Source organism: Anabrus simplex, chromosome 7, assembly GCF_040414725.1.
Source record: "Anabrus simplex isolate iqAnaSimp1 chromosome 7, ASM4041472v1, whole genome shotgun sequence".
Taxonomy (NCBI): Eukaryota; Metazoa; Arthropoda; class Insecta; order Orthoptera; family Tettigoniidae; genus Anabrus; species Anabrus simplex.
Window position 1 is genome coordinate 164,975,357 of NC_090271.1, and position 21,829 is coordinate 164,997,185.

At 40.9% G+C, this 21,829-nt stretch overlaps 1 protein-coding gene across 3 annotated transcripts in view; it reads left to right on the plus strand.

Annotated features, from left to right (window-relative positions):
* The window catches only part of LOC136876999 (ankyrin repeat, PH and SEC7 domain containing protein secG), a 34,693-nt gene extending 12,868 nt beyond the window's left edge, over positions 1-21,825 (plus strand). For 2 of the 3 annotated variants that reach the window (XM_067150781.2, XM_068228635.1), the window contains exons 2-3: positions 17,286-17,555; positions 17,920-21,825. In XM_067150781.2, the coding sequence (XP_067006882.2) occupies positions 17,543-17,555; positions 17,920-19,250 (1,344 nt within the window). In that variant the 5' untranslated portion in view covers positions 17,286-17,542 and the 3' untranslated portion in view covers positions 19,251-21,825. The remainder of the gene's footprint in view (positions 1-17,285; positions 17,556-17,919) is intronic. The other variant, XM_067150782.2, reaches the window with a different exon arrangement.
* Positions 21,826-21,829: the final 4 nt, after the last annotated feature.

The following is a 21,829-nucleotide window of genomic DNA, read 5'->3' on the forward strand; positions in this document are numbered from 1 at the left end:
TAGAATGGTGTGATCCAAGGAGACCTTGGTGTGGCACACATTCCCACCGCTCCCCGGAAAATGAGTCCTTTCCCTGGTGATCAGCCAGGAAGGGCTCATTTTACGAACTTAATCCTACATGTACGGGTGCAACTATAACTTAAGTTTATAATAAAAATACCTTAAACATAGGAAAATCAAAATGTACAAGGAACAATATAAATGTTTACAAGTGTCTCGAAGGAATATGAAGGTGCGAGTGTCTTTTCACATAGGCCAACATATTGCCTTAAGGAATGATGACATTTCCAGGTGAACATTTTTTTTTTTTTTTTTTTTTTTTTTTTGCTAGTTGCTTTACGTCGCACCGACACAGACAGGTCTTTTGGCGACAATGGGACAGGAAAGGGCTAGGAGTGGGAAGGAAGTGGCCGTGGCCTTAATTAAGGTACAGCCTCAGCATTTGCCTGATGTGAAAATGGGAAACCACGGAAAACCATTTTCAGGGCTGCCGACTCCAGGTGAACACTTATGGTTGCGAGTTATTTGCACAAAACAAATCGAATGAGTCCGAGTCGATGTACTTTGCTATTTATTATTATTTTGTTTGCTCTTGTCTTCCTTCCTGAGCATGGGATAAGGTTCGATTCCTGTTTTATTTCCTTTCTCACGGTCGTCCTCTTAGATGACCTTTCTACTTGCTACAGAAAAGGTCTGAGTGTGTTGTTGCCAACAACAAACTTAACTTATTTGAATTCAATGAAACCAAAACGATATAAAGTAGTGAGGGGAATAGGTCAATGAAGATTACTATCTCCTAGGATGGTATGCTTTTAACATAGAAACGTGTTCTTTGGATAGAACATAGGTAGTGATATCCTTTAATTTTACCGTGATGGATCCCAGAAATGCGACAATCCTTTTTGGGTCAGACCATTTCCAACATACACTGACTTAGCAAATGTCATGGGATAGTCACCTAATAGCGTGTGCGGCCTCCTCTGGCCCTGCGAACTGCAATGAGACACCGTGGAAGTGAGTCGACAAGTCCCTGGTAGTCCTCTGGACGCAGCTGACACCAAATCGTTTGCAGAGCAGCCGCCAATGCTGGTCTGTTTGTGGGTGCAGGATCCATGGCACGGAGCCTGCGTTCCAGGACATCCCAAATATGCTCGAAAGGGTTCATATCAAGGCTGCTGGGTGGCCATGGCAGTCGTTGGACCTCCGCTGCATGTTCCTGGAACCATTCCTGGGCGACGTGGGAGCGATGTTGCAGCGCGTTGTCATCCTGAAACACTGCAGAACCGCCTGGGCGCTGGAAGGCCAAAAATGGGTTGAGATGGTCTCGGAGCAGCTCAAGATACCGCGTACTATTCAAAGGCTCTTCCAGAACAACTAGGGGCACATTCCATACCAGGAAAATGCACCCCAGACCATAACAGAGACACCAGTGCCCTGGACCACACCTTCGAGGCAGGCAGGATCCTTTGCTTCATGTGGTCTGCGCCATACACGGTGCCTCCCATCAGCATGGTGCAGTTGAAATCGTGATTTGTCCGACCATATCACATTACACCATTGTTCCAGTGTCCATCCCTGGTGACTGGCGACAAATGAGCATCGTTGTACCCGATGACGTTCGGTTAACATTGGCACCTGTGTGCGGTGCCTGCTCCCATACCCCATAGAACCCATGTTCCTACGGATTGTCCACTGGGAGACTTGTCTAGCATGGCTTGTGTTGAATTGAGCCATGATTGGTTGCACGTCTGTCACAATTGACAATCCGTCTCAGATGTCGCCGGTCACGGTCATCGAGAGTGGCTAGGCGGCCGGTCGTTCGTCTGTTATGGACGGTGACACCCGCATTCAACTATTCACGATACACAATACGCTTGATCGTGTGAAGCCGAATTCCCACACTACTTCCGAAATCGCACTTCCCATCCGTCGGGCACCGACCGCCATACCTCGTTCGAACGGTGTCAGCTCGCGACGACGTTCCATGTTACACCTGTCACATACACAGCCACTGCTCACAAGGTCTCCTATACAACTTCCGCTGGCACGGGGCGTGTGGTGTGCAGACAAAACACCTCCGCTATCCCATGACATTTGCTCAGTCAGTGTAGTTTTCCGCTGACGTGGTCCACAGCAGAACTGACGGGGAAACTTTTAGTCAGGACTAAATCTCCAAGTTGGAAGGGTACAGATCTCCCCTTGTTGTATCCTTGTGCCACCTTGTTTCTGGCTTTGATCAGCTGTTCGGAGGCAAGTTTCCATTTCTCCTGGACATCCATGTGATGCGAAGGTTCAGAAAGATACCCAGTGTTCCACCTTAGAGCGAGTGGGTCGTTCAGGACTCTGCCCAAGAATAGTTCAGCAGGAGTGAACCGGCTGGATCTGTGGATAGTTGTGTTGAAACCTAGGCTAAAAAAAAGACAGATAAGCATCCCGATTGGTTATTGTGATGAAAAGCAGATAAACGCGTTTTGAGATTATGATGGAATCTCCCAAAGAGGTTAGGTTGGGGGTATTGAGGGCTGAGATGGATGTGTTTAATGTCCCACGAAAAGCACGTTACAGAAATTCGTGCTAGTAAAAACCCAAGAGTTGTGGGCCGAAGATGCCAAAAACATGTTTAGTAAGAGTGTTAACGGAGACATTGGAATTAATTTTGCGAACAGGAAATAGCCAAATGAATTTGGAGAAGCCATCGATGATGGATAATATACCTATGTTGCCATTTTGGGATATTGTTAGCAGTCCAAAGAAATCGACAAATAACTTCTCTCCGGGAGAACTGGCAATAATCAGATCAAAAATTAGATGGATGGCTTTTCCGGCGTTTGCTCTATTAACCAGCGTTTCGTCTTAGGTCTGACACTAGACTCTTCAGAGTGGGATGTGTCAGACCCTACCCACTGACGCTGGGGTGTATGCAGGTGAACTTATCAGAAGCTTATTTATGAAGCACAGTCTGATAACTGCATACGGGAGATAAAACTCCACAATGGAATTAATGCCCGCCTAGCAATTCCAAATGGAAATTCTAAGTTCCCATGAAGGAAATTAGATTCTTTTCCACCAATAGAGCATATCAAAAATCAGATCAAAAATTAGATGGATGGCTTTTCTGGCGTTTGCTCTATTAACCAGCGTTTCGTCTTAGGTCTGACACTAGACTCTTCAGAGTGGGATGTGTCAGACCCTACCCACTGACGCTGGGGTGTATGCAGGTGAACTTATCAGAAGCTTATTTATGAAGCACAGTCTGATAACTGCATACGGGAGATAAAACTCCACAATGGAATTAATGCCCGCCTAGCAATTCCAAATGGAAATTCTAAGTTCCCATGAAGGAAATTAGATTCTTTTCCACCAATAGAGCATATCAAAAATCAGATCAAAAATTAGATGGATGGCTTTTCCGGCGTTTGCTCTATTAACCAGCGTTTCGTCTTAGGTCTGACACTAGACTCTTCAGAGTGGGATGTGTCAGACCCTATCCACTGACGCTGGGGTGTATGCAGGTGAACTTATCAGAAGCTAATTTATGAAGCACAGTCTGATAACTGCATACGGGAGATAAAACTCCACAATGGAATTAATGCCCGCCTAGCAATTCCAAATGGAAATTCTAAGTTCCCATGGAGGGAATTAGATTCTTTTCCACCAATAGAGCATATCAAAAATCAGATGGATGGCTTTTCCGGCGTTTGCTCTATTAACCAGCGTTTCGTCTTAGGTCTGACACTAGACTCTTCAGAGTGGGATGTGTCAGACCCTACCCACTGACGCTGGGGTGTATGCAGGTGAACTTATCAGAAGCTTATTTATGAAGCACAGTCTGATAACTGCATACGGGAGATAAAACTCCATTTTGATCTGATTTTTGATATGCTCTATTGGTGGAAAAGAATCTAATTCCCTCCATGGGAACTTAGAATTTCCATTTAGAACTGGCAATGTCGGCAGAATGAAAGCTGGCCTGACTATTTTGAACGGGCTTGCATTTTTGACAAACATGGCAGGTTTTGATGTATTCGAAGACCTCCTCTTTTAAATTTGGCCAGTAGTAGACCTGAGCGACTTTATGAAAGGTTTTTAGTTGCCCGAGATGTGCGCCCAAATGAGACTCATGGTAATAATTCAGAATCATAGGCCTTAGGTTATGGGGAACGAATATTTTGGAAATTTTGCTCTGAGGACTCCTATGACATAGCAGATCCTTTCCTATCTTGAAGGATTCCCAGCCTTGTTCTTTCCTAGAAAGCCTGTTTATTAAGTGTGTACATTCATCATCCTTCCTGTGGAATTCGGACAGGTCGGTAAAAGTAAAAGGATAGTTTTGAAGGACACACGTGGGGAGATGGGTATCGGAACTAGATCCGGTGTCACAATCAGCAGTTTCCACTCCTTCAAACATGCACGACAAACAAGTGGCAACAATATTGTCTTTACCTCTCACATGTACAACAGTAAATTTGTAGGATGATGATTGAAGAGTCCAATGAGCTGTCCTCCCTAACTTCTTAACGTTGGCACTCATCCAGGATAGTGCTTGATTGTCGGTGTGGACCCAAAAATGTCGATGTCCGAGGTATGGTTGACATTTTTCAACGCCAAGGACAACAGTCAAACACTCCTTTTCATACGTGGCATACCTAACTTCAGAGTCGAGTAATCTCTTACTGAAATATGCGATATGAGGCAGACTGTTGTCTTCAAGTTTCTGAGTTAACACAGCGGAGACAGTAAAATCACTAGCATCGCACTGAAGGACAAAATCACCGTTGAAGTCGGCACTGTGCAACACGGGAGCTTGGCAGAGGGCATCTTTAAGCTTACAGAAGGCTCATTCTTGATCGTCACCCCAAAAGAAACAAATGTTTTTCTTTTTTAACAAGTTCAAAGGAGCTGAAATCTCAGAGATGTGGATGAATCTATCGTAGAATCCTACCATGCCAAGAAATCTGCGGACACCTCGGAGATTTTTAAGCCTGGGAAAATCATGAATGCATTTAACCATCTCAGGATTAACGGAGATGCCAGAACTGGAAACTATGTGCCCCAAAAATTTGATCCGCCTACAGCATAAGGACACCTTTGCAGGATTGACCGAGAATCCATGTCTTTTCAATCCAGTGAAAAACTCTTGCAGATGAGTGACGTGCTCCTCGAATGTATTGGAAAAAATTACGTTGTCGTCCAAATATGAGAACAAACAGGAGAATTTCAGGTCTTCAAACACGGAGTCAAAAATTCGACTTAGTGCCTGATCACCTACTGAAATGCCCATGGGTACCTTACTGAATTGATACAGGTTGAAAGGAGTGGCGAAAGCCGTGAATTCGCGGCAACTGGCTTAGAGGGGAATCTGAAAGTAAGCGGAATTAAAGTCAAAAACAGAGTAGAACTGGGCCTTTGTGAAAGACTGTAAAGCAGATTCGATGGTAGGAAGAGGAAAACTATCAAATATGACACGACAATTTAAGGATCTACTGCTAGTTAGGCCACATTGACTGCATTTTATAGAGGACTTAGAGTTACAGTGCCTGGAGACGTGCCTGTCCTTCCCACAATTCCAGCATTTGACAGCATTCGTCATTTTACGGTGTAACATAGTCGAATTTAGAAGAGCACCAGCTACGCGATCAGAAGGGCGAGGGGGCTTGAAGCGGCTAACAGATCTGTCAGCGTACGGGTGGATGACTTTGCAAAAGAGACATATTTAGGAACGAACCAACAAGCAGTATCAGGGAAAGAGCAATCGGCAGGAGAGGGGGAGGGGGCGTATAGATTGTTTAGTGGAGAGTCGATTTGTATTCACGCCCTAGATTGACTGTCTTCAACACAATTTACCTCGGACGTTTTTATGAACAGCTTATACCTAGGGGCTAAGTTGCGATAAAAGGTGTTAAAAAAACTTCTGTCTCGTGGACACTAACATCAAGATGATTGAATAATGTAAGAATACCCATGCCATATTCGTCAATGGGCTTTTCCTGACCTTGCGTTCTCTGGAGTATTTCCTGTTTGAGGATAAAATCCATATCGGATAGGCCAAACCTAACCTTGAGTTCTCTCGCGAAATTGAACCAGTATAGGATTTTATATTTTTTCAACCGTACACATTTGCTAGCACATCCCTCCAGTATGCCAGGAATAACGAGGATGAATAAATCTAGGGACATAGAAGTATGCCGCAATATCCTCAACCATCTCTAAAAATTCTAAGTTAGAGAGACCCTTTTCCTCTCCTGAAAACTTGAAATTCCATTTAAGAATAATATCCAAGGTGGGGCTAAATTGGGATGGCGTACTTGTGACCGGTTGGGAAATCTGATTTGCAACATCCCTATTCGTTTTGGAAATAGATTCATTGGGGCGATCGTTGACTCCAACGTTAGCGTTGTTGCGATCAGTACCAGAATAATCGGAAAAACCATCAATTAACGCGTCTGCATTCTTATGTGGGTACACAAAGGGGGATTATCGGATGTATTATCACTTTCGTTTTTCATCATTTACAGATAAAATGAGTAGACAGCACAAGGGATACAGTAACAGTGGCAAAATAAAATAAACACAAAGGCATACGTGTAGGATGCAACAGGGTGCCTACCGAGAGTTTATGCGGATTAAATAACAATGACGGCAATGTACAAACATCAAAAGCGAAAAGAGGGGTCTGGGTTAAAAACTAATTCAGTTCTGCTTCACTGAAAATCAGTCCTTCGATGAAACATTCCAACTGATGAACCAGGCTCTGCATACCACCTCCACTGGATACACACAGACAGACACGAAACATACATTTATATATACTCGCCCATTTACCTCAGCTCCGTGGACTCGGTTGGAACAGGCCAGAAACTGTCTGAACTGAACCCTTGTCTCTTAAAATTACAAGAAGGAAGCAATAGAGGCATAAATCCCCAGTGAAAGATTGAATCAAATGAAAAGGTTTATTAACGCAAGTAAAATGCAAATAAATAAAGAACAAAAGAAACAGGGGATGCAGAGAACAACTTACGTAATCAGTCCCAGAGAGTATTATACACGCAGTCATCTTTCCTTTTGACCACGCATATCGTTTTAACAAACATCAATAAGGTTGCTGTAGTAACGTTACGAAGCTCGATAAATACATCAGCAATCAAACTAAATCTTCCTTGGAACAACAAATTAGTTCATAACATAAAACATTCCTTTCTCCGTAATGGAGAGTTGGACTCACGTGAGAGAACACATCTTGCTCCAAAAAAAAAAAAAAAATCACGCAAAAAAGGGACCTACGGTAATGCCAAACTTGGGCCACCAACATCATTTCTAAAGTCACGGGCCACAACAATAGGCTTCATAGAGACTGCATCCCCAGAGAGCAAAACAAAAGGGCAAAACCAGTACTAAGCTCGATAGCTGCAGTCGCTTAAGTGCGGCCAGTATCCAGTATTCGGGAGATAGTAGGTTCAAACCTCACTGTCGGCAGCCCTGAAAATGGTTTTTCGTGGTTTACCATTTTCACACCAGGCAAATGCTGGGCGGTACCTTAATTAAGGTCACGGACGCTTCCTTCCCACTCCTAGCCCTTCCCTGTCCCATCGTCGCCACAAGACCTATCTGTGCCGGTGCCCCATAAAGCAAGTAGAAGAAAAAAAAAGAAGCAAAACCAGTATATCGTCCTACGATGTGATTTTATTTGACATAAATAAATATCACACGAGAACATGTTCACTTCCTTGTATAAATTACTTTATTTACACTGTACGTCACAACACACAACCATACACAATAGCAAATGACACTATATACAACACTCAATGCCTCGCAGTCGAGCGAAATACATAAAAATCTGCAGAACAGAAAATCAAAACACAAGATCAGAATAACTGTGACAGACCCCAGAGTGTAGAAAATACAAATTTTGTAGAGCAGAGCCTGTAGGCTCTATATAATAATCAATATTGACTCAAGGCAGGGAGTCCAGTAGGCCGGACAGTAATTCCACACAAAATACCACATAAATGCTTATATTTTTACGCCGTGGTCCAACATCTCAATCTTACCACACCAGACATTGTTGCCTCTCCAAGAGAGAGCAAAAGAATAATCAGTCAAGAGAAAGAAATGCTTTGACAATTTCAGATGGTCAGAGAGCACCATCTGTCAAAGATGAGTGAATATTACATCACATTAGGGAACATTGTATAGACTGGTTATCATTGACATCACCAAAGAATGTGATAACAGAACGGTGCGACCCATGGAGACTTTGGTGTGGCACACATGCTACTGCAATAAGATTTTCTTTTAAAATTCTTGAGAGAAGTCCAGTTCATTCAAAACATTAATCAGACATTTAAAAATACCATGGGCAGACACATTCTGCAACTCAACAATATCAATAAATAATTTTTATGTTCGTCATAATAGGAAGAATTTTCCTTGCATGTGTTATTAGAGCTGATAATTGGCTAATAGTAGTGTTCTCGTCAATTAGCAAAGAAATCTTGCAATTATATTAACTTATTTTCTTTATTGGGATTTGTAAGATACAGACATTAATTCCCATAGGGAATCTGAAGTATTTGTCCTGAATGAGTAAATTTATAATAGGTCCGTTGTTGGACATTATAAATTTTCCAGTTAACTCATTCCTGGTTGCCAGCGTTCCGCCCCAGTGTGCTAAGTTGGGCTTGTCAATTGGTAAATAGCACACCTACCAAGATGCATGGCTAGTGCATACCGTGGAGGCCACTGGCGTAGGCTACTTGGAGCCGCCGGCAGTGCCAACGCACTATGAGAGACTTTCATTAGTTTTCAAAAATTGATGCCTGCCTGGCCATCAGATGATGTTGACACAAGCATTGGTTGAATTAAGAATTTGACCCCATGTCACTACCATTCACTCCTTCGAGGTATATTTCAGATTCAAAACTATTGAATGCCTGACTCTTCTTGGCAATTTTGTAGGCTGTTATAACAATTTTGGAGGTTATCTCTCTATTATGTTCAGAAGCTAGAGTAAGAGAGTTCTCCATCTTTTTCTTTTGCAGCAGTTAATATGTTAGCAGCAGCCTTATGAACGGATGTAATTTTATGATCATGGATCTTTTTTTTCGTAGTGAAGTCATATAAATTTTATTTTCACCAAAAGAAGTAATCTGAATTTTTTGTCCATGGCTTAGAAATAGCCTATTCATACCTTGTTAGTTTCTATCCGGACCCAAACTGATTACTTCTTGACATATTTTACAGCCAAGCTTTATATTTTTAATGATTAATCAGTCATTTTCCCCTGCAAAATAAGCCTTTTGCTATGGAGTCCAACACTTAGGAAGATTTTCTTTTATAACAGCATGTTTGGTAGTCACAACCATATGTTCAGCTTTTTACAGATTTGATTGCAGCATTTTCCCCATGCTTGTTTTTAGACATCAAATTCACTCTAATCATTCTAAGAAAGTTTCAATATTTTACCTGCCGGAGCGCAAGAGAAGAACTGAGTGATTTTCGAGTTCATTGCATTCGATAAAGACCAAAGGAAACAAACCAATTCACGTACAAAATGTACAACAGATGCAACCACAGCACACAAAGCAACAAAGTGAACTTGAAGTGATGCTGATCACACGAAGGAAGTTCCAAATTTTAAGCGGCAAGCATGTACAGTCAAAAGAGTAGTGTCATCGAACTGGATTAATATCATATTCTTTTAATAGGTCAACAACTATGGATGAGAGTTAATCTTTCTTTCATTATTTCTTTATTTTCCTCCAGATCTATAGTATTTGCTACCTTAGTGATCTATTAATGGAGAAAAATAACAGTGCCCAACCTAGACAAGCTCTTTCAACTTAAACTCTACCTAAATATCAAACTATATTCCTTTACCATCAAATAGCATTAACCTTTTCCGGTCCAACGTCGAGGTAACCTCGACATCATGGTTTATTGTAACTGGCCCAACATCGAGGTCATCTCGACATTATGTTCGTTCTATTTAAGAAGTTATTTATTGAAGTTCTTTGACTTGATTGAGATCAATCGATATCCATAATGTTTCTAGAGCAAATTTTGTGCACAAAGGAAACGTTCTTTTATCTCCATGGAAATAATAGGAGATATATGTAGCCGTGTATCATTATGGTTACCCGCGCCCTATCAGCTGTGTTTTATTTACATTGAGTAACGCTGCACACGTGTTGTACTAGGCATGTTTATCTGTGAATGAGAATTGTCTCAATTGAATTTGCGATATAAAAGTAGGAAATATGAATGAGGGTGAAATACGTATACACGTTTATTTAGACAACAGTGACGATGATTATTTATTTGAATTAGATGAAGAGTGTAGATGTGAAGATGAAGGTGTAGTGAACTCCAGCATTGCAAGTGAAGTTTCCGCGACTGGACATGTGCATAAAAAAAGCATGGAATGATCCTGGACCGCCATATGCTGTTTCTGAAGATTCAGAAGAGGAAGTTCCAGTGCCTGCTACAAAAGCAAGAAGACGCAGGAAGGTAATGGGCCGGGGTGGAGGAAGGGATACGACGCATGGAAATGATGGCGCTTCTCAGGTCAGTGTTGATCATTTGAGTAACAGTGATGCTGAAAATATTTTCGCACATACAAAATGGGAATGCAAACAACAATAGTGTTTACTGGAATGTAACATTTCATGATAATGAGCCTCCTAGACTAAGTTATTCGTCAGGTCAGGAAACTAGAGGACTGTAGTTTCCTCCTAGCTACATCACTCCACTTCAGTTTTTAATGTTATTTTTCACTCCTGCACTGATGTCTTTTGTGTAAACCTGTAAGTAACTCACTAGATTCATGTTTATGTAATATAATAATCATAATAATATTATAATTATAGTTACTAATAAAAGTTCTGAGTTTAAACTGACTAGGTAAGAATGTGCAAAATTAATTTGGACCAGACTGTTGTTACATGTGACTGAAAATTGGACTGCAAAGGGATAACTTAACATTAAGCAGACAATCAAACCAAAATAAATTAACATAAAATAATCGGCAGATCCTGGCAAGTGGCCCACAGTCAACTCCCTTCTGGAGATCCGATAGCCATGCTAATACAACAACAACTGTGTGATCAATTAACGAGTAAAATAAAATAAGATAAACGGCAAACCGGCAACCTGTTGCTAGGCCACCCATCAGAAGGGTAATGCCCTACTTTTCCTCTCCTGACTGATACAAGAAGTCATTATACATTCCCTACTTACATCTTCACTCATGACCTACTACAACTTACTGTGCCAGTCAGCGCATTGCGTCAACTGCTGAGCCTGTGTCCTATTTTTCTTATGTTTCTGCATTGCACATTGTTCTGCTTTCATGTTACCTCTCATTACCGAGCGTGTTGGCCGTGCGGTTAGGAGCGCGCAGCCGTGAGCTCGCATCCGGGAGATTGTGGGTTCAAACCCCACTGTTGGCAGCCCTGAAGATGGTTTTCTATGGTTTCCCATTTTTGCACCAGGCAAATGCTGGGGCTGTACCTTAATTAAGGCCACGACCGCTTCCCTCCCATTCCTAGGCCATTCCTGTCCCATCGTTGCCATAAGACCTATCTGTGTCGGTGCAACGTAAAACAACTAGAAAAAAAAACTTTTACTCCCTATGGCATCATTACCTAACTTCTTACCATATTATCGTTCAAATATACTTAACTATAATCTCAAGCCTCTATAACTTCCTCCTTCTTAACAAACCGAACCATCTTTCCTTATTTGCAATCACTCCATTATCTCACCATTTTCCTCCACTACATCTCTCTTCTTTCCTTATTTCCAATCACTCCAAGTATCTTACCATACTCCCACATTATTTACAACCACTGTACACTATTCCACCAGCCTAACTTGAACTATTCAATTACAAGCAGCAATAATCATACATACAGTACCACCAAATCACTCCACCTTCAGATCTTTACCAACCATACTCCACTCACCTTTTCCGCCCTCTTAACCCTCTTTCATTACTCACTCCTCCAGGCAACTATTTACATCCCTCTAATCGCCACCACTTCTTACTCCTTTAATAATTACCATACTATAACTTAATCGCACTTACTGTATCTCAACTACAATAATCACTTACAAACAGCACTACAATTCCACCAATGCCTTACTCTCTCTTCGACACCACCACTCCAATCACATACAATCACTCTATACTCCTCCATCAACCAACTTTACCCATTATAGCCCTTTTAACCCTCATTCATTACAGGCAACTGTTTACATCTTACAATCACTTATAACCTTACTAACATTATTAACTTTTAAATTCTCGTTATTACACCCTCCTCTCTTTTATCTTCCCCCTCCCCCCCACAAATCCTTTAGATTCCTGCTTCTTCCTTTGTTCCAAACAACTTAAAAAAAAAAAAAATAAGTTCCTCCTTCAGACGTTCAAATTCACTCTGCATGTGTCTTATACAGTCCTCAAGACTAGTCTCTTTTCTTTGTTCTCTGCCTATTTCTGTGGCTACTTCCCTCCCCACTTTTATACTCGACTCACTGCTTTTCTTTGTTCTTCCCTGTTCACCATGCCCATCTTCCACTCCGGCATTATTCTCTTACCTGTCTTTCCTCCGATCTCAACACTACACTAATCTCACTGCTTCCATTTGTTCTTTCTTTATCACCATGTCCGTCCTCTCCGGCACTGCTTTCTGTTACCTGCCTGTCTTCCACTTTCGTCTCCCTCACTTCTTCCTTCTTCAGACTCTCTTAGTGCCCATAATTTTGTCACAGTCCAGTATCTAACCCAACTCTCATTGGTTACCACTGATTGCTGTCCCCTAATGTGTGCTCTTGATCCTTGAAGTCTGGCCCTCACTAAATGTTTCTTTAGGATTTTTTGATTCTTATTACCATCTCTTCCCATGTCTCTCTTAATCCAAATTCTTTCGCTCTGTAGATTACCTGCGTTTCTTATCACTATTTCAGCCATCAGTGTAGATAACAACTTCACTTTTATAGGCCTGTAACCGTGCACCTTACCAATCCTTTCTGCATCATCTGTATCAATTTCACGGAAGTTAATTTTCATTATGTTCTGAAAGACGTCCACAACTTTGTAAATAGTCCCTACTTTGTCCTCTCCTTTCTCTTCCGGCACTCCATAAATAAATAAATAAATAAGCATTTCTTTCTGTGCTCCTGACTACAATCTTCTATTTCTATCTTAAGCTTCAACACCTCCTCTTCCATATTTCTTATTTTCTCTCTGAGTAACACAATTTCTCACTCATTATTTCCCACTATGGTCCTTGTTTTGTCCATTATTTCCTGTATCCATTGCCTCATATTTTCAAACTCCTTCACTTGTTCCCGTATTATAATTTTAATCTGTTCAAACGGGCAAACTTCTTTCACAACCTCCTTTACCACTCTCCTTATAACTTCTACGTCTTCCCAGTTCATGTTGCCACTGGAAATCGGACTGGCGTTTACTTCCACGCCCCCTATCACTAGCAGTACTATAATCACTGCTGCCACCATCATCACCTCATCCTTCATTCCCATTACCAGTTTACCTCCCTCTCTTTTTTGGCTATTTCCTTCTTCGTTCTCCCCTGCCGTCTTCCGATAACTGCCCGGTATTGTTCCACACTAATCATCTTCCTCATCACTCTCTACTTCCCTCTTGCATTCACCGCTCACATTCCACTCCCGCTCTACCGGCACACTCGACCCAGCACGTCTGCACCCGATGCTTGCTTAGACTAGACTGCGATGAGAGTTAATCTTATCAACACTTCCTGACGCCATAATTCAACATCAAGCGATCATGGCAGAACCTTAAGTGGAGACACACGTTTAAACAATAAATCCGAATCTTTGCCAAAATTTTTAAAATCTGAAGTTTACCGGTATGAGTACCAGTGTGTATTGGCAGGAAAAAAAAAGCTCTGATTGTACTAGTAAATAGCAATATCCATAAAGACAACAGAATTGTAGACCATCTAGATTCAAAGACAGACAAGAGGCTTTTAGGTTAACTTCCATTAGGCCATTTCAGTATATTTGCACCAAACGTCAACTTCAGAAACACGTAAAATGACTGTAGTTGGTGATGAGTGTCGGTTTAGTGAGCCTTGGTTTATGTGCCGCAGCTCGCCTATGGAATCCAAGTGCAAACACGTCCCAGCAGTGGAACGAGTGCTGACATCACTTCCAGATCTCCGTCGAAAGTGTGTGAACATGTTTTCTAATGAAACCACATGTCAGAGGCATAGACTATTCTTGTCCCTTAATTTTTTGGTTTTCCTGTTTGGGGTGGGGTTTTTATAACTGCCTGACATTTCCATTTCACTACTACATCATTCACTGTTGAGTGTGGTATCTGCCATTCGCTGGATATCTCATGGATGGAATAACTGAATTGGTGGACACCAACAATTGTTCCTTTCAGCCTCACTGAGCTCTTGTCATATGCCCATTTTGACCACTGGAGTTAGTAAACATTTCTGCTGAGTGCTCACGACCATTCATAGGCTCACAGCTTGCTTGGGTGATGTTTGAGATCAGGAGGTGACCGGTCATTAATGGCAATATAGTATATACACTTGTAACTAGTTGACGAAACAGAGAATACTATATGAATGAATAATTGCTTGGATAAGATATAAATAATGAAACTGGGTGCCACCTGCAAACAATTTACAGGAATAATTGACTCAAAGAGCATGACAGAACTCTCCCTCCCAAGGCGATGGTCATCAGGCTAACGATGCTCCAAACTTGCTATATAACCTTACCTGTTTACCCCTGAAATTAAATTTAGCTAACATGCCAGGTTTTCACTCCATGAGTAAAAGTTATCATACGTTTAACTATTAAATTTACTGCAAATTAAAGTTTATCAAAAATTCTAACATTACTCACAATATAGAGTTACATTTCCATCTTGCCCACTTCACAAACAACATAATATTTACACTGTACATACATACCTCATGTGGTATCCCTTATAACAGATTCAAACACACATAATTTTCACTCAACATTAATTAGTAAGGACAAGGTGCCCCAACTAGCGTTATGATTTGAAGCCAGTTATTTGCTAAGTGCATCCGTAACGTAACATAACACTCACTTCTTAAATCTTGACTTCTGAGCCTCTCCAATTGCCACAACCATCTATAGGTTGGTTGGTTGCTCCAAAAACATCACCACCCAGGAAACACTGCACCAATTCCCTTCATCTTTATCCAGATTGCAGACTGCTTAGCCTATTACTGACAATTTAGAAGTAGGCTACGAGATCTTCGTCTCATTTTGATCTCGGATATACACTGAACAACAAGCACCATCACTGTTTGAGAATGACAAGTAATGTTACTGTATGAGCTATTAACATAGACACATCAGCATGTTAGGTGATATCAAATCAAATCTTAGCTACGTACAATGTCAAGTCAAGTGTCTGCGAAGAAAATATCAAATTATGTGAAGCGAAGAGAAATGCAGCCAAACAAGTATGAATGAAAACTGTTCACACACTGAGTCCATACTGGTTACTGAATCTGAATGTACATCGGACAATGTAAAAGAATAACGAGCCTAGTTCCATTCTCGTGTAAGTTTATAAAAGCTCTCTCCACGATAAATAGCAACAAGCATATGGTATTCTTCCAAGAATACGCTTGTAATGAACAATTGAGTTATATTTCATCAAGTTGTAATTAGTTCTGTGAACCACATACTACCTCCACACTGTACATTTAAAGGCTGCCCACAATGTGCATTTCCTCGACGAGGGAAAATCCATAATCTTATAAAACATCACCGTGTAGCATCTCTCACCAACCGCTCACTGGGAATGTCCATTAACGAGCAATGCACTCTTGACTCCGAAATTGTGCAGTAATAAAGCTCCCATAAAATGCTCGTGCAGTACCCACTTTGCGGTATCAATTGTCGTCAACAGTAACCTCAATAGTAATAATCAGCAACTGTAACTGTCATGCACAACAATACCCGATAATACCAATAAACTCGTAGCACGCGCACACAATCACACATAGAGACTCGCTCCATGCAGCACAGCGTCCGCCAAAATCCACATGTTACAACACTTTAAACCAACTTCAACTGTCTTTATCGATATAGTAGCTGTTTCCCTGGTTGCATAAACTTTACTGCTATGCCATGTGCAGATTCATACACAAATTAAGGTTACACCAATATAAAGAAACATAGATACATAATCCCCTACTACCAAATTCTTCTTATAATATAATGTTCTTACATCTCAATTCAAAACTCACAAGATATTTACTACTTTATATTAAAAATTATTTTATGAAAATTTCCTAACGTAAAATTGCAAGTCATACACTTGTACAGTTACACACTCATGTTCATAAAAACCAGAACACCTTAAAAGACTAGAGATAGGAAGTTCATATTCACAGGACATGTGCATTAGTGTGTTCTGAAGAAATGATTAGCATTTGAACCATGTCGGCCCTCAGTTTTAAGGTCCACATTGATATCTCGGCGCACCACAACCAACTGATAAAATGTGCTTGCAGCTCTCCTTGTCGCTATAAACCGAAGGTAATGGATCAGTGTGACTTGAGCAGTGCAGGATGCCTCGCAGACGCATGCGAGAATTGTACCGTCAAATGGGTGTGTTTGAAAGAGGACGCATTATTGGCATGAGAGAATGTGATGCATCCATGCGGGAAATTGCTGCTCATTGTGGGATGAAGTGTATCGGCAGTGCAACGGGTGTGTACAGAATGGTTCACAGAAAGCCGTAGAACATGAGGTGGGTTTGGTCGCACCACCCAGACACCCCCCCCCCCCCAGAAGATCGACACCACATTCGAATGTTCTCCATCTATCTTCGACCAATGTGCATGAACATGCTAGACTGCAATGGTGTATGTAACGACGTCACTGGGGACAGGAATGTCAGTAGATAGTGTTTTCGGACAAATCTAGGTTCTGTTTGTTTGAAAATGAGGGCATATTTTGGTTCGCCACAGATGGGTAGAGGCATCACATTGACTGCATTCGCACAAGACATACAGCGCCAAATCAAAGCCTTATGGTGTGGGGTACTATTGGGTACAACCGCAAATCACGGTTGGTGTGTGTCCAGGGCACTGTGACCAGTTTGACCTACGTGAATGACATCTTGCGACCCGTAGCCGTACCATTTTCTGTACGATATCCCAGATGCCATATTTCAGCAGGACAATGCGCGACCACATGTTGCTGTATGAACACGTGCCTTCTTGTTGTCACAGGATGTCAGACTGTTGCCCTGGCCCGCCTGATCACTGGACTTGTCGCCAATCGAAAATGTGTGGGATATGGTGAAACGACGGATGCGGCGCTGCGACCCCTTGCCAACCACCCAAGATGAACTGCGGAACCAGGTGAATGCAGCATGGATGGCTATACACCAGGACGCCATTCGCACCTTATACGAATCGATGCCATCACGCATGGAACAAGTTATCAGTGCCCATGGAGGACCAGTGCCTACTAGCCAACAGGACACATGCTGAACCTAGGTGACCGAAATGTTAATCGTCCTCTGAATATGAACTTCCTATCTAGTCTTTCAAGGTGTTTTGTTTTTCATGAACATGGGTGTAATTTCACTCTTACTGGTGTTAATTAATTTAGGTATTTATTCCAATATTTTTGATTCAGATGATCAAATTTTTAGATTTCAAATATTCCAATACAAATTTCAGTAAGTTTGACTACCTTTAGAAGAACATGACGTTTTGCTCCTCTGTGTGTATCAGTGTTTTGGTGTAAAATTTCAGAATCAATTAGTTGGAGTTATTGAAGTGATTCTTTGTTGAATAATTGTCTTATTAAAGTGACATACTTGTGCTCATCTTGTTTATTAAAAATATTTCATTTCAGGATTATTGGAACTGAAAATGGCCAACTTCAAGGAAAAACAGAACTGCGAGCTGATGGGTGCCATCCTGAGGAAGGATCCTATTGCAGTCCATGAGTTGGTGCAGCGTGGAGCAGACTTACATCAGCGTGGGTATGATGGAGAGACACTGCTACACACGGCTGCCAAATTGGGTCACCCTTCGTGTGTCCTGGCTCTGATAGATGAAGGATTGAATGTGAATATTCGGACAAAATCGGGTGACACTCCCTTACATCGTGCAGCTACCTCTTCGTCAACTTGTGTTAAGGCAATGATAGGCAAAGGGGCGGATGTTAATGCTTGTGATGAATTAGGATATACTCCTTTGCACAGAGCTGTTGATACTAATAAGCCAAATTGTGTCAGAGTTCTAATTCAGTCTGGATCTAACCCTGAACATAAAGATAATGAAGGATTTCTCCCATTACATTTGGCAGTTTATAATGAATTTGATCAGTGCCTTAAAGTGCTAATAAAATCTGGAGCAAATATTAATGCTACTGATGATCTAGGGTTCACAGCTTTACACATGGCAGCAGGCCGAGGCTACACAATGGGAGTTAAGATTCTTGTGAAAAGAGGTGCAGATATTAATGCCCAAGGTAGGAGAGGTTGCAGATCATTGCAGTTTTTAGTTGAAAACTCTCACCCTCAGTGTAGACGGATGATACTGAAACTTGAGAGACGAAAGAATAAACGTAATAATGAAACAGGTATTATTGTTAATCCGGAGGCGTGCGCCATGTGTAGTTTGCCTTTCAAGTTTGTTGGGAAAAAAGATAACTATGAGGGAATCAGTGTGCTTCATATTGCAGTGTTGGAACTGAAGAGCCATTGTGTGAAAATTTTGCTCCGCAATGGAGCTAATGTGAATGCAGTAGATGTGCATGGATTCTCACCCCTTCATGTGGCTACTGCAAAGAACTATATTGAGTTAGTAAAAGTGTTGGTAGATGCTGGTGCTAATATAAACAAAGCTACTGATGATGGTTTAACTCCTCTTATGTTAGCTGCCAAGAATAATTTTGTTGATTGTTTGAAAGCCATCCTCAGTGCAGGAGCTAAAGTGGACTTGGAAAATGGGTCTACCGCTCTTGGCTATGCAGCCATTGAGGGACATGAGGAATGTGTTCGGATTTTAATAAGCTATGGAGCAAATATCAATGCTGTAAATGAACTCGGAGAGACGATCTTGTTCTCTACAGCAAAGAAAGCTCAGTTTGCTTGTATTAAGATATTATTGTCACATGATGCTCTCATGTGGTGGCCTCCACCTGCGATGAAAGTATATGAGAAAGAATCTAGAGGTTAATTGTGTTCATATTTTAAGATCCAAATATCAGGTGCAATATCCAAATGAAAGTATTCGTTTCTGCAACATGCAGTTTATTAGCATCGTATTTCTAATTACTGTTCTAGTCAGAGTGGTGTCACATCAATTGCCACGGTCCAGTTATACTGAAAGTTTGTTTCACTAATTTCAGTCCTCAAGTTCCTAATCTGAAAGAAGCCACTTACAAATATCAGTGTTTTGATATAGGTACTAATGTTTCTTGTTATTCCAAATATGGTAAGGTTTGTGGTTGGCTAGAGTGGACTTATTCCAATTACACTCTACATGAATAGGAAAGGTATCGTCTGTGTTGGGGGGGAAAAGTAGGCTTGAATAATGATGGTTGCTACTGCCTCAGGAATTTTGCACGGAGTTCAGAAATCTGTTTTTGTCCTCTATTGTCCCTGCAGGGTTCTACTTTTTCTCTGACCTTGGGGTTGTAATTTATCAGAGTGAAACTGTCCTTTTACATTTGAACTTATGATTCACCATCATATTCCACTGCAAGAGATTAAGAGCTAGTTAAATGCACACTACCAGCCCCTAAATTGAACTTGTGCTACAGTCATCCTAAATGATCTTCCTTCATGTTTTTGTTTTTTGTATTGCAATCATTAGATAATTGGCTATGTTTGAAGTAATTATTAGATTTCTTTTATCCAAGACAACATTTTACTGGTCATCACACACAGGATTAAGCTACTTGATGTGTAATTTAGTTCAGTGTGCGTGATATAATCCCGTCTTAAACTACTTTGTGGTTTAGCAAATTCAGCAAATGAAACAGCTGAATTCTACCACGTCGGTAATGAATCATATTCGTCTTGTACAGCCTTTCCTGCACCCTGCTGTGGTCGTAGTTGCAAACTGTGCTGCACTTGTAGATGTAGACCTGTTTTACAGCTGAATGCCATTCCCGATTCCAGCCTTATATCGAGGGATGTTTTCACTTTTGCATGTTTCTGTGGTGGTGTTCGGTTGTGTGGTGTATTGTGTGTATATGAAGAGAGCTGAATTGGGACAAGCACAGTCAGGGGATTAAACCTGATATAGTTAAAATGTCCAAGCCTGCCAGGAATCAAACACTGGCCTCTCTTAACCAAAGGCATTGACGCTAACCATTCAACCTCCATAATGAACATGACTGCAAAATCATATTATTTTCAAATGTTTATTTGTGAATTCCCTGAAATGATTGCATACTGTAGCATTATATTAGCTTAGGAAAGGTTGAGCAAATGAAGCATCAGTCTTGTGTTAATTTTCCAGTCTTCTTAAAATTACTCAGCAGAAGAGCATACATTTGATAATAGTTTGATTTGTTTAGTAGATTTTTTTTTTTTACAGTTATTTTAGTATGACTATACACTGAAGCATTTTATTGCCTACGAATGAAAAAGAATGTGAATCATTGTAGCTTTTGTTTATCGGGAATGAGGTATGGTTATGGTGAATTTCTTTCGTTGGCTGTTGAGTAACATCAGTTGATTATTGTAGTGGTGAAAGCATTAGTGGCAAGATATAAAAGCTTATACATTTGCTACGTTTTCAAGATAAAGCTGACAAATATTTGTTGCTTAAAATCTGTTGTAGCAGGTTAGTGGTAAGCCTAGATGACAATCTCTTCTATGTTCTTTCATGCTATGATAGTTCATTTGAAAACTTGAGGTATTTTAGTATTTATAGTATATAGCGCTATGCTGTACAAACGGTTAGTAATCAATTTCTGGTATCAGTGATTCACTTTTCATATTTAAAGATATTTAAGTGTTTACCTGGTTTAGTGTTATTTTGTCAAAAATTGTGTAGAGAACAAGAATGTACCCATATATCTACTACTGGATGTTTACCGGGAAATGTCACCTGCTGCAGGTAGCAGCAGTAAAAGAACTGTTTACTGCAAGCAGAGAGTGTTTTTCCATGGAGATTGGCTTTGTCGGATAATACAAGGCAAAAATTGTGTGGTGTAATTGTATATTAAGTAGATGTAAATGAAAATATCTATAACTGAAATATTAATTCATTAGTTTATAAAAATTGCTGGAAATTTCAACACTTGGGCTTAATTTCATAGACATTGTTTTGTCGTGATAGAGACAGGAACTCAGGAGGGTTGTTAGCTTCTAGGCAGATCGACTGGTTTCGCGCGTGGCTTGGAAATGTCTTCTGGGTGAGGAAGGTCTAACTACGTGTAGAAGAAGAAGAAGAATCGATTGCATCCCTCTAAATACTTTACTGCTGGAAGCTATGTACAATGTAGAGAGGCTGTACTGATGAAATATAGTGTCGTCAAAGTAGGAAGTTCAGTGATGATCAGTTCTAAGGGCTACTCTTAAGCCCTCAAATCCTAGAATAAATTGACGCAAAGCTTAGTATTAATGTTGTGTAATGCCTCAACAGAGTAGCAGGGATTCCTCTAGCTACTGGTGTAACTGGCGTAAGGCCTGAGTACCCCGTGGCTTTCGGCTTTTATAGCCCTTATGGCTACACCCAAAGCTCTCGAGCCTCCTGGAGGCCTCATAGCTTCCTCTCTTAGCATTTTGTCAGCACGGAATTTT